Source organism: Cebus imitator, unplaced genomic scaffold (assembly GCF_001604975.1).
Source record: "Cebus imitator isolate Cc_AM_T3 unplaced genomic scaffold, Cebus_imitator-1.0 Scaffold196, whole genome shotgun sequence".
In the NCBI taxonomy this organism is placed as follows: Eukaryota; Metazoa; Chordata; class Mammalia; order Primates; family Cebidae; genus Cebus; species Cebus imitator.
Genome location: NW_016107511.1, coordinates 2,506,255 through 2,520,405, shown reverse-complemented (window position 1 = coordinate 2,520,405; position 14,151 = coordinate 2,506,255). Strand labels below are relative to the sequence as shown.

The 14,151-nt window shown below is 38.2% G+C and overlaps 1 protein-coding gene across 4 annotated transcripts in view; it reads left to right on the top strand.

Annotated features, from left to right (window-relative positions):
- The first annotated feature begins 694 nt into the window (after positions 1–694).
- The window catches only part of ERCC6L2 (ERCC excision repair 6 like 2), a 143,567-nt gene continuing 130,110 nt past the window's right edge, over positions 695–14,151 (top strand). For all 4 annotated transcript variants that reach the window (XM_017547197.2, XM_017547192.2, XM_017547201.2 and 1 more), the window contains exons 1-2: positions 695–1,159; positions 5,158–5,582. In XM_017547197.2, the coding sequence (XP_017402686.1) occupies positions 1,114–1,159; positions 5,158–5,582 (471 nt within the window). In that variant the 5' untranslated portion in view covers positions 695–1,113. The remainder of the gene's footprint in view (positions 1,160–5,157; positions 5,583–14,151) is intronic.

Here is a 14,151-nt window from a genome sequence, read left to right as displayed (position 1 = left end):
AACGTATACAGGCCCCGCCAGGTATTTCACTAAATCCGCGATATACGTAGTACACAAAGCCACTTCAACATGCACGGGAGCCACTTAGGGATCCGTCCATCCGTGCTGCCTGGGAGCGTCAGAGGCCGCGTCCTTCACCCCGCAGGTGGGCGGCGCTGCCCTGAGGATGCTCCCAGGCGCAGTGCGGACAGCTCAGCGCTCTCCCGCCTTCAACGAACCGCTGGAAACGTCAGATGGTACGGAGGAAAACAGCCTACACTTCAACAGTATTTCTACGTTTATTTGTAGCAAATGTTGTTGGCTTTGGATTTAAAGTATTTATGATACACTATAAACTGCAGGATCCAGGAAAACGCGCTAATTTCACCTGGCCCCGTGCTGGGCCCGGGGGCAGCTCCTGAAGTTCCTGGGGTGCGGCACCACCGCGGAAGAACCAAGCTGCACAGAGAGGTCAGAAGCCGCGACCGTGGGGACGCCCTCAGCCAGGCCTCCACCGCCTCGGCTGCTCCTGACAGCCACAGCGCTCCCAAGCTCCCCAGTTCTTTCCAGCGTTGCTCAGAGCGACCTGAAACCTCGCGACACTAGCAACTCCCGCGGACCTTCCCGCCACAGGCCTCCTAGGGGAGAGACGCAGGGAAGATTGCTCCGCCCACGGAAAGGAAGATTTCTTTCTCGCGAGAACCCAGTCACAATTCGGAGCCTGTTCTCGCGGGATTTTCCAAGACCGCGTTGGATGTTGCAGGGGTTAGGAAAGGGCGGCCAGAGCCTGAGAAGGAGGTTTCGGGGCCGCTGTGCCCGCCTCCTGCCCTCCACCGACGGCGGCGAAGCCCAAAAGGACTAGGTAATCGCCGCCTTGTCAGCCTCACACAGCGTCCCCTGGCTCTGCCGCCGCTCCGGACGTCGCCCTCCTCTTCTCCTTGGGTCCCTTCAGTCGCTACCTTTGCTGGGATCCCCCTCCCCCCGTCGCCTGGCTTTGGGTTGCTGGAGAGCGATGCTCGGAGGGCGGCCGGAAGTGGCGTTGGCCGCCATTGGCCCGCCGGCCGAGCACCTCGCAGTCCTCTGCCGTCTTCCGGGTGTTACGTGCAGCTGGGCTCGGCCCCGCCCCCTGGCCGGATGGATCCCTCGGCGCCACAGCCCCGCGCGGAAACCGCCGGCAAAGGTACCAGCTGCGCGTTCGCCCCTTCCCCGACGCTTCTGTGCTGCGTCGCGTTGGACCAGTTCTTGCCGGTGCCCTTCGTGTTGAGGTTTTGCGCTGTAGCTCCTCTTCAGTGACAGCTGCAGATTGTGACTCCCTCCAGGACTGGGACCAGTCTGCGATTCAGTGTTGAGAACCTGAACTCGGGAGTCAGCCTCTGGGATCCATGTTGACTCTGACAGTTACTTGCGGAGCGACTTTGGGCAGGTTCCTCATCTGAAAATTGGGTTCATTACTAGGTTCTTGTGATTATTAAATGACATGGGGAATAGGCAAAGCAGTTTTGTGACCCCGCGTCTGGCCCGTACAAAGCACTCAGTAAACGTTAAATATTTTCATTCTTGTAAGTCCCAGTTGTTAGTGAATGGCAGAAGTTTGTTGTAAGTACGTAAATAAATGAAGGTGGAGATATTTTGTTGAGTTTTATTGCATATCAAGTCAGGACTTTATGCCTTAAATGGGTCACCAAGAGGGGTTTTAAAGAATGTGTGGTTGTCTGCCACAAGTCATCTGGGATGCCTTCTGGCACCCAAATGAATGGCTTCCATTGATAATAGTGCTGTATAACAAAAGCTACCAGGTATTGAGTGGTTTTTTTCTGAGTCCAGCAATATGCTGTTTACTTGCTTTCCTTTGAGGAAGATACCGATCTCATTAAATAGATGAAGAATTCAGAGGTAAAGCTCAGAGAGGGCAAGTAACAAGCCTGAATTCTGAGGTCTTGGAATTGATGACGCTGTACTTCAGGGACCACACATATAAAAGCTATAGGAGCCTGGCAGGTAAAAATAAATAAATGAAGCTGCGAGTGGATATTCTTCCTTCCTTCTGTTAAATCTAATCTTTCTGGTGTTTAGGGAAATTGTATTGGTGGAAGGAGCAGAAAGCTCCAGGGAGGGAACATGCTTGAGGAATAGCCAGGAGGCCATTGGAGTGAGAGGGAGAGCGAGATCCTATCACCAGAATGAGTTGAATTGGTAATTAGTTTAAACCAAAACAAATGATTTGGAGTCATCAAATTATAGGAGACTTAACCCATTTCCCTGTTAAATCCAACAGGAAATCCTCCCAACTTCAGCAATTGTTCTGGAGTTTGGATACTGAGGAATCCATTCCTAACTCAAACTTAACTGAATTTATTTCATTCTAGAAATTATCCAGATTCAGAGACCAAAGGTAGTCCAATAAGTTGTGTGATTTTAAGGCTTTTTTTTTTTTTCTTTTTGCACATGCTATGCACTTACCTGAGATACAGTTCTTAGACTCTCTTCCCTTTTAAATTAACATTTCTCAATACTCCCTTCTCATAGCACTCTTCTCTTCCAATGCACTTTTTACAGTTATGTGTATGTTTGTGTACTTTTTAGTTTTCTCTCTCGCAAAATATCAAGGATCTGTGAGATCAATAACTTGTAATAGGCCAGGTGCAGTGGCTTACACCTGTAATCCCGATACTTTGGGAAGCTGAGGCGGGAGGATAGTTTGAGGCCAGCCTGGGCAACATAAGCGAGACCCTGTGTCTACTAAAAATAAAAAATTTAGCCAGGCATGGTGGTGCACACCTGTAGTCCCAGCTACTCAGGAGGCTGAAATGGGACGATTGCTGAGCTCAGGAGTTGAGGTTTACAGTGAGCTAAGATTGTGCCACTGCACTCCAGCCTGGGCAACGGACTCTTGTCTTAAAAAAAAAAGAATGTGGAATACATTCATCACATGTTTATTGAATGTCTGCTGTGTGGCTCTGTGTTGATCCTGGGGATAAAATTTATAACAGTACAGACTTTCTTGGAATGGAAATTACTCTCCGGTGGAAGAAAAAAACAAGTGGACATGATAATTAAATCTTATGGCAAGTGCTACAGAGGCAATAAAATTATGAGATAGAGAATAATGGGGTACCCTCCTCTAAATAGGTGGACTGGGAACAGAGAGACTGACTAGTTAAGAATAATTTAGGGAAGGTTGGTGGTGACATGCTTTAAGGCAGCAGTCAGCGAACTACTGCCTGTAGGCTAAATCTGGTCTGACAATTCTTTTTGTAAATAAAGCTTTATTGGAACACAGCTGTGCCCATTTGTTCATGTATTGTCTGGTTGCTTTTGCATTACAAGGGCAAGAGAATGTATGGCCTACAAAATCTAAAGTAACAAATAGCTAATAACTGACTCTACGGAAAATGCTTGCCAGCCTTTGCTTTTAGAGAGATGGTGGCATGGAGGAAAGTTGTTTATTTTTGAAGCAGAACCAGGACATTCTGATGGATTGGATGTAAGGAGTAATATTACATGAGGATTAAGGGCTGACTAATAGTTTTCTACCTTGAAAAGTTGGTTAAATGATGATGCCAATTAATGAGATGTAGGAAGGCTATTACCATCATTTTTTATATTGGTTTTCTTCATTTTATACCCATTGTGTGGTGTAATATAATTTGTGCTTAAATATGTTGAATAATAGATAAAAAAAATAAGTCTTATAAAGCAATACAGCATTTGCTGGGTAGAAACAAATAATGTGAAACAGAAGTAATAAGAATTGCTGTAAAGGTTGCTTTAGGTTTTAAAGTACAAATACTACTGTTGTGAAAATCGGGCCCATTGACCTACTGTTACTTGTGCAGTGGATCAAGGCTTTAGTTTCACATCAAAACACTCTTTTAGAATGGTCTAACAGTTGTCAAACAGTTTGGTTCCAGAGATTAGAGTGGGAGAGAAGGTTTTTCCCTGTGTACTCATTATTTTTATGGTAAAATAACCTCATCAAAGTTAGTGACATTACTTTTGAGGAACAACTGATGGATGAGCATATAGTGAGCTATTCTTGCTTAAGATAGTATAAACATGTCATATGGTAATCATGAATATTATAAAAATCTAACTCGAGGTCATCAGGAAGACCCTAGGAAACTGCCAGTGGTCATCTGATCTCAGTGAGAAATGTATAAGAAAAATAATTCCTGGTGTTCTTATATTTGTAGCCATAGAATTATTTTTGGATTCTTGCTGTAAGAAATTCCATTTGGAAAATTGTTTTTACTTAGTTTTCTTTATTTGATTGTGCCAGTAGTATACTCAATAGACTCCCTCTTCATGCATAGTGCTATATTTTCTGAGAAAATAAAATAGATAGCTGTACAGTTAAGCACATAATAAGTTCAGGAGATAGGTCATGCTCTTTAATGAATAATAGGACCTTAGCAGAAAAAGATCTGAGAATTAACCTCTAAAAATTGTTACTCAAAACTCAGCAGAGAAAAAGCTGTGACATCACTGTAGTTGAATTGGAGGTTCCTATGGTTAGCTGTATACAAGCAGTGGTTAAAGGTTTAGAAGCAGCAGTATTGACAGTGAAAAGAAACAGCTGTTTCTAGAGATAGGTGATGGAATAATTATAGGAGCAGACAGATGAACCACAGAGTATTGCTGTCCAGAGGATTTTACTTTACTCATTACCAAGTCCTATTCGTGATTACTCTACCATATCATGAAATGTGTGTGTGTGTGTGTGTGTGTGTGTGTGTGTGTGTGTGTGTGAGAATGACAGCAAGAATATTTGAGTCAGTAGTTCTCAACCCTGGCTATGCATCAGAATTATCTTTTGAATTCAACAGTAACAACCAAACAAAACAATAAGACCAGATGCCCATGATGCATATCCGCTGAATAAGGATCACCAGAGGTGGTGTCTAATAATGTATATTCTTAAACTCCAGGAGAGATGATGACGCACAGCCAGGGAAAGAACCACTGGAAATAAATTATGTACCCTTTATTCTGTTTATTGTAGAAGAATATCTGAAAATATATTTTAGAAAAACATATATGTTATAATTTATCTTGTTGCAGGTTTTTTGGAAAAGGGATTTATGTGAGGTATATATTTTTTTCTCATAGCTGTGGATAAATGAGGTGTTACTTTATAAGCTAGCTTTGGAAATTTTATTTTCTCTTTTATTATTGCAGACATATGGCATCCAGGAGAAAGATGTCTTGCCCCTTCTCCAGATAATGGAAAATTTTGTGAAGCAAGCATAAAATCTATCACAGTGGATGAAAATGGCAAATCATTTGCAGTCATCTTATATTCAGATTTTCAAGAAAGGAAAATACCTCTTAAACAGCTGCAAGAAATAAAATTTGTTAAAGATTGCCCCAGGAATCTTATATTTGATGATGAAGATTTGGAAAAACCTTATTTTCCAAACCGAAAATTTCCATCGTCTTCTATTGCTTTTAAATTATCTGATGATGGAGACTCTATTCCTTATACCATCAATAGATATTTGAGAGACTATCAAAGAGAAGGAGCCCAGTTTCTTTATGGACACTACATCCATGGAAGAGGGTGCATTCTTGGTGATGACATGGGGCTTGGAAAAACAGTACAGGTATTTATTTTAATTACATTACAATTACAATTCAGTAAAGTCACTTTACTGTGTACATGAGAGGATACTATATGTACATCTCTATTTGTACTGCTAACTGTTATGATAGCTATTTTGTGTGTTCGTGTGTATGTGTTTGTCTCACCAACTAGATAGTGCAGTCCTCAAAGTTGAGGACAATGACTCAGTTATTTTATCATCAGTACTTTAGTACCTATGAAATATTTTATTTAAAAATAATGTTTTATATAACTTGGTTTGATTTTTACCTTTGGAAAGGCTGGTACTAAGATATAATATATTTGAAGTCATTTAACTTTCTTAATACTTTATGGAAGAAAAGTATTCTAATGTTTGGTACACCACATAGCATGGTTAAATTGATTTCCTACAGGCCTTTTGTGCATATTGTTTGAAGTTTATCATGTTAGAAGTTTCATAATCTGAATCCCTGGGTCACTAGGAGTTCTGTTTGTGAACTTCAGAGAGACTTCCAAATTCCCTAAAATGTGTACTAGAATATGTGCACTTAAGTACTTTTCTAAAGAGGGGATCTGTTTCTGTATAACAAATTATGCCAACGTTTAGCAGCTTAAAACAATATTCATGTATTGTCTGACAGTTTCTGCGGGTTGGGAATCCAGCTGCCGCCTAGCTGGGTTATAGCTTTACCTCTTGCAAGGCTGCAGTCATCTCAAGTTGACTGGGGAAGATTCATTTCCTAGCCCACTTCGTTGTTGGCAGGATTCAGTTCCTTGTGGGTTCTTTGCCTCCGTTTCTTGTGAGCTGTTGGCTGGAGGCCTCCTTTGCTTTCTTGCCACAGGGCCTCTTCATGGGGCATCTCACACAAGTTAGCTTGCGTCATCAAGGAGAGCAAGTAAGATGTCAAGAGACTGCACTAGTGAAACGGAAGCCATGGTCTTTGGTGAGTCATAATCTTACTTTTGTCATAATCTCTTCTTAGAAGCAAGTCGCTAGGTCCAGCCAGAACTCAAGGGAAGGAGATTAAACAAGATTGGGAATACTAAGAAGTGGGTATTACTGTGAGCCTGTCAGAATCTGCCTACGAGAGGGTCTTTAGCTTTCCCTAGATTTTCAAAGAGGTTTGTGATCCGAAAAGAATTTTGAATCTAGACTTTATACTAAACAATTCAGATTTTCAGATGTGTGTGCCTAGTTGGTAATTAAGTTGTTATTCTGTTTCCTTTCTTATAATTGAGTTTAAGCTATTTTCTTCTTCATATTACCTCCATTAGTTATTGGAACTCAAAGGTAAGTGAAAAACTAATTTAATATTTATAAATAGTCAAATTTCAGCCACCAATGACGGAATGAGGAAAAAGAAAAGAAAAAAAATAGCCAAATAATGCTACTGCGTGTAAAGGTCTGGTGTGAAAAGCTAGGCTGACATAAAGTCTTTCAATAATCATATTACCATTAACCACATTCTATGTTCCTTCAAGCTTAGGCAGTGCAGATAGTTTTTAGATCTGCACATTGGTCATGCTAAATAATTGGTTGTGGAATAAGTGAATTTGCTTTCTTCCTATATTCTACAAACAATTATTTAGCATGTCCTGTGTGCAAGTGGAGGATAGATAGCAAGAATATAGAAAGTAGCCTTCAAGAAACCGCCATTGAAACTGACCCATTGGTCCCATAGACAGTTTTGTTTTTTGTTTGTTTTTGGATAAACATAGAAATTGACCCCTTCTGGTCCTAAAGCTTGAAACTTCTGTTTATCTGAGTTCCTTCCTCACGAAAGGACCCCCAGGCCTCTTAAAAAGTATCAAAAAATGAAACTCACCAAACCATAGGGTCCAGACAGTGAGATGCCAGGCCTCATTCATCAGATTACTTCCTTAGCCTTCTCATGTTCCTGTTTTATTTCTTCCCTGCTGTATAAACTAATTTTAGTCAGTCAGGGAGATGGATTTGAGACTGATCCTTGGCTACAGTGCCAGATTAAAGCCTTTTTCCTTGACAATACTTGTCTCAGTGATTGACTTTCTATATGGTGAGTAGCAGGTCTTAGACCGAAACCCTAGTATTTCAGTCGTACCATCTGTGACCAAGATTACAAATGAGTACTGAAGGAAAATTAATTAATTAAAGCCCTACTATAACTATTTTCACATAGACTTTTACAATTTTTGCCTATGGTAGAATGTTTCTTGCCACAATTCTTTGATGTTCAACTTCAAAATAAGAAACATGAGGGTGCTACAAAAGTGGACTGTTTGGAAACCATTACCCTGCAGCTTAAATATAATTCAAATCAAATTCTGGTATACATTTTATTCTCAAATTTGAAGGCTTTCATCTCTGAAACCCATGTTACAAAGAAATGTACTTTATTTTACAGTTCATAGTAAAATATTTAAGATAGAGATTCTATAGATAGATAGAGCTTCTGTAGATACGATGACAAAGGCAGTTGAAGAAATGTGAATGATTAATGTGTTAACTGGAATTTCAAAATGTAGTAAAATTAATTGATAATAAAAACAGACCATTGACATTTACTGTTTGAGCCATAGTTTTATCTTCTTTTTTTCTCTTTTTCCTGATTTCATCCCTTAAGTTTCCCCCTTTTTATATTCTAATTTGGCCATGATAGGAAATTGAACTTTTCTTTTAAGCTAAGTTTCCTTCCCTCATTTCAAATTTAAAAGTAGGTGAATTTAACATTTTACATTCTTTGGGGGATGAGGATTGAAAAATGTCCATTTGTTTTAGTGACATAGAAATCATTGGTATGGTGAGCAACAACCATTTTGCTCGAGCTTTCAGGCACAAACCATAATGGAGTAGTTGAAGACATGGACACAGAAAGTATATTTACCTCTTTAAGAAATGTGGCTTTGAAAGGGAATAAAAGTAACCTAGTAGTAGCTGAAGAGAGAGGTGAGAATTTGAGGGAGTTTCTTGTTTGTTTGTTTTGTGTTGTTTGGGGATAGGAAAGACTTGAGTATTTTTTAAGTTAATTGAAAGGACAGATCTGGTTAAGAGGGCACAGTTGAATATGCAACATACATAATTATATGCCCTCATACACACGTATACTTCTGTAAATTCACACACAAACACACATAAGCAAAAAATGGTGTCACGTAATAACTACTATCTTATAAGCAGTTTTTTTTTTGTCAAAGATTATAAACTATTCCCAAACATCTGAAATTTTTCTAAAATATAGAAGAGTTAGAAGAATTGTACAATGAAAAGGCATGTTCTCACCACTTAGATTGTGTTAATGTTTCATTATACGTGGTTTATCATATCCACCTGTCTTTTGTTGCATTTTAAAGTAGCAGACATTAATGTATTTTATCTTACACACACGCATTCAAGAAAAGATCATCACAGCTAAGATGATGTACATACCGATCACGCCCAGATTTCCTCATGTCCATTTGTGCCCATGATATGTTCAACACCATGCAGTTCATCACCTACTATTTTTACTTTTAGTGGGACTGAAAAAGATGCTTGGGAGGAAATTTGAGTACAAAATCCAAGATTTTTATGACTGTTTCCCGATATATCACAGAATTCTCACATGTAAATGCAACAGATAATTTGAAAATGAATCCCTTCTGTACATTTACATGATAATTATCTAGTGTGAAGACAATGAACAGTTTCAGCTGGAGTATACAGGTTTGGGAACCTGACCTTTGGTAGTCAGACAAGTCAGTGATAGCAAAAGAGGTGAGTGGGTGCTTACCATAGAGTGGTTATTCTCTAAAGTGGATCTTTGGGTCAGCAGCATTCATGTCATCTGGGAACTTGTTAGAATTGTGAATTACTGGGTCTCACTGCAGACATAATGAATTAGTAACTGGGGCAGTAGGAGAGGACAACAATCTGTGTTTTAACAAATGCTCCAGGTAATTTGAGAGCCTTTGCTCAGACGGTATGTTTTTTTAGGGGGGATAGAAAACTTGGATTAATCTGGTGAGTTCAGTGAACATTGGTTAAGAGATGTTTAGTGTATGTGAATCTTTTTTTTTTTTTCTTTTTTAGTTTTTTTTGAGATGGGGTCTCACTCTCTCATCCAGGTTGGAGTGCGGTAGCACTATCTCAGCTCACTGCAATCTCCGCCTCCCAGGCTCAAGCCATCCTTCCACTTAGCCTCCCAAGTAGCTGAGACCATAGTCACTCATCACCACACCCAGCTAATTATTTTGTATTTTTGGTAGAGATGGGGTTTTGCCATGCTGCCCAGGCTGGTCTTGAACTCCGGAGCTCAAGTGATCCGCCCGCCTTGACCTTTTAAAGTGCTGGGATTACAGGCAGACGATACTGTGCCTGGCTTCTATGTGAATATTTATACATAGGATGATGACCATTTCATTGTTTAAAAAAAATTTAGAAATGGAAATGATATTAGAGAAAATTGTGTTCAACTTTTTAACTTAACAGGCACAGGAGTACTAAATGACTTCCCAATCTAGGATCAGGCACAGAAGTAATCATTTTCATTTCTATTCTAGAACTCTTATTTTTTCCCTTCTATTATTTGCTGCCTTCATCTTTTGACTTAATAATGCAGTTAATTAAAAGTCTTTTACTCAACTTTTAACCATTTATTCAATTGGTTGACATTTAATAAGTACCCACTCTGGGCCGGGGACTGTGATTGACACTGAAGAGCTTAATATAAATGCATATGATACCTACTCTGGTGGTTAATACTAGTGTCAACTTGATTGGATTGAAGGATACAAAGTATTGATCCTGGGTGTGTCTGTGAGGGTGATGCCAAAAGAGATTAACATTTGAGTCAGTGGGCTGGGAAAGGCAGACCCATACTTAATCTTGTGGGCACAATCTTATCAGCTGCCAGTGTGGCTAGAATGTAAGCAGGCAGAAAAATGTGAAAAGAGAGACTGGCCTAGCCTCCCAGCCTACATCTTTCTCCCATGCTGGATGCTTCCTGCCCTCGAACATTGGACTCCCAAGTTCTTCAGTTTTGGGACTTGCACTGGCTCTCCTTGCTCTTCAGCCTACAGATGGCCTATTGTGGCACTTTGTGATCGTGTGAGTTAATAAACTCCCCTTTATATATATATCTATTCCATTAGTTCTGTCCCTCTAGAGAACCCTGACTAATACACCTAAGCTTACAGAGTTCACAAAAGGGTAATAAAAAGAAATCTAGTTTGATAAGTGCGTTGGAGGGGAGAAACAAGCCTGCCTGAGGGTGTCAAAGAAGACTCCACAGGGAAGTTGGTGTTTTTGTACTTTGCTTTTGTAAATCTACCAAACTTTGAGTATTGAATTGAGTTTTAATTTAATTTTTTCCTGAAGGCATACCTCTAATATAGTATTTGAAAGGTTTATCACGAAAGAGAAGGACTCAAACTCGTTGAATCAAAATAATTTAGATTTTAATCGTAATGTGGTAATTAGCTTTCACAGACACCAAAGTCTTAAGGACTACTATTAAGCAGATGCAGTAATATGTCTTACCGTATTTACTTTCTCATCTGCTCTGTGAAGAAGATATTAGTACTTTTTGAGTAGCAGAGAGATAATTTTGCAAAGCATAAAGACATTTTTTGAATTTTTGTTTCTATATTATTAGATATTACATTATTGAAAATGTAATTACTAAAGGCTGTTGTATTAAAAAGATAAGTTTAGTAAACCTTGGTCTTGAAAGAAATAATGGGATTGCTGATAGTTAAAGCTTTCTTAGGTTATTTTCAGTACCTTTTTTTGGATAATATGATCTTCAGTAGATTTAAAGCTACACTAAAATATGAAGGTTCTTTGGATCTCAAGTCATGTTATTCACTCAGGAATATAGTAATAAAGAGAAGAATAATATTGTCTTTATTTTCATTCCTGGAGAAAATGCTGTAATATCCAATGTGAAGGTTAATTAACCTCCAGATTCCAGATCCCTAAGCCCTTTAAAGCAGAAACCAAAATGTACTATTATTTCAAAGATAAAATTGTGTTTCTTGTTTTGGCATGTAGTTCTGATTTTAGGAGAGAACTCTGTAAAAGATAAGTGAGCTAGACTCCCTTTCAAAACAGCACTTTGTGTGTGTGGTTTTTTTTTACAGCAAGCAAAAATCATCATACTTTTGGAAGTGTGCTTCTGAGCCACTCTCTCTGTACTTTTTATCTCCCAGGGAGTTGAAAAGTAAGTAGACATTTTTCTCTTTTTGTCCTATAAAAAATAGGCAGTTTTTTGCTATGCCTTCTTCTGTTCTGGTCTAAGGGAAGGTTTGCTGCCCTTTTTCCCAGCCTCAGGTTTAGTCTGTATGTCATGAGCTGACTATGTGAGGAAAGATGGCCTATAAAACTGTTGGCCTGACAGAGTTTAGAAAGGAATGCATGTAAAAACAGAAAGCTTTCCCAGAGTGGTATTTCATTTCTGAAATGCAATTTTTGGCCTTTCACTATTCTAGAGGTGGCTGATTTAAATATTTGTTTTTGTTCTTTTCATCTGTAAGCAATTTTAGAACTATTCCACAATAAAACATGTTCTGGTTTTTCTTTGGAGATAAGTTTTGTAAACCTTCGTTGTAAATTTGTCATTGGTCTTCTGTGAATTAACATTTTGATAGACCTCTACTGGACCACTATAGTGTGATAAGATGGCTAGATCTCCACCCAAAATAATGATTTCCTTTGCTTTCTCAGAGTTTGGGCTGACTGACAGAGACTGCGTTTCCCAGATCTCCTTGTATGTCAGTGGGCTTGTGATCGGGTTCCACCAATGGAAATAAGGGTAGAAGTGATGAGTGCCATTTATAGTCCTGGTCCATAAAATCCACCGATGCTGTTCTTCATGTTCTCCCTTCCCTGTCTATCTTTTGTATATTGACACATTAATGCTAGCATTACTGTGATACCTGTTAGTATATTTTAATTAATATATACCTAAGAGTTTGTTAGTGGTTTTAGCTAGCTTCTCCAGTTAGTAGTGTGTATTATCAACTGAAATTTATTATTATTTCACATTAATTTTTGGGGTTGGGTGGGTGGATGAGTAGTGTTAGAGGTAGTGTAGATTATTTAAATGAGATACAAAAAATTTTAAAAATCATTAGTGGATTTAGTGAATTAAGTAAAGCTAATCTATAATTAGAGTTTACAGATTTAGCCACCACCTATAAACATCTTCCAAAGCTCTGAGATTCTTAAATAAATAAAAGATACATTTCACATATCTTTGTTTTAGAGATTTTGACAAATGAAGTTAGAATTAAGATTGTATATCATCTTGGATAGATGAACAAATTGAATTACGACTTTACACAATTAGGAATATAATTTTTCTATAATGAAACAATCCGTAGATGAGTTAAGAGCAAATCAGTGGATTAGATCTTATATTACCTCACTTAAATTGTTATGGTATCTAATAGGTATTTCTTTTGCCTTTTAGCAGCCTCTGAGGACCAGTTGCCTGAAATTAAAAAGAGTATATCTATCAATATATGTGTTTGTGTGTGTGCACATCTGTGTATCTTTAATCCTTTAATTAAGGTACACTTATAACAGTAAAATGCACAAATCTCAAGTATACTGCTTAAGGAGCTTTGGCAAACGTGTATATCTGTGTAACTAATGTGCTAATCAAAATATAGGACAATTTCCTTATCCTAAAAAGTTTTTTTATGCCCCTTTCCAGTCAATATGCCAATTACCTGTACTTTTAATTATAAACTTTCCATGATCAGTATTAAGTTATACTCCAAGAGGTAGTCAAACCCAGAATGTTATGCATATTTGCACCATCAAGGAATTCAGTAAATTCTAATCTTAGACTATATAGTTTTGAATACAAAATGTAAATTTAAAAATATTTATAAAATGAAAATTGTGAACATACATCAAAGATCTTTTACTTAGGTGATGTTAAAAATATTTAAATTGTCCAGTGCTTAAATTCAGTCATTTGTGGATTATCCTTTCCCTTTCCTTTAATTTATACTGTACTTCAGCCAGTTTGCTCACATTAATCTCTCACTGAATTCTTCAGTAACTGTTTATTTCTGGTTATCTGTCTACTTTTTTCTGTGCCATGCTCCCCCAGCACATCTCCTAACTACCTCTTCCCTGTCGCCCCATATCAGTTTGATTTCACACTATTGAATGATAGAAATAGCCTTTCATCTAGACTATTCCAGCATCTTGGTATTTAGTAGGTAATAAATATATTTTTCTTGAATGCATTAGTGAATTTTAAGTTGAATTGGGTAACAGTATGGTTCTATGGTTATAACTTGTATTATCTGTATTTACCAGGCTTTATGATAAATATATTCCATTAAACATTTATGTTAATTAGGTATTCTTGCCTCTATTTAATTGGTTAAAATATTGAAATTGGTGAAGATATTGAAATTATTGAAGCTAGCTAAAACGACTAACAGTCTTAGCTATATGTTAATTATATTAATTAAAATATAGGTATTATGGTGATGTTAGCATTGATGTGTCAATATACAAAAGATCTCAATATACAAAAGTATGTAGAGGGAAATTCATAGCACTAAATGCCCAACAGAGAAAGCAGGAAAGATTTACATAGAAAGGTTAT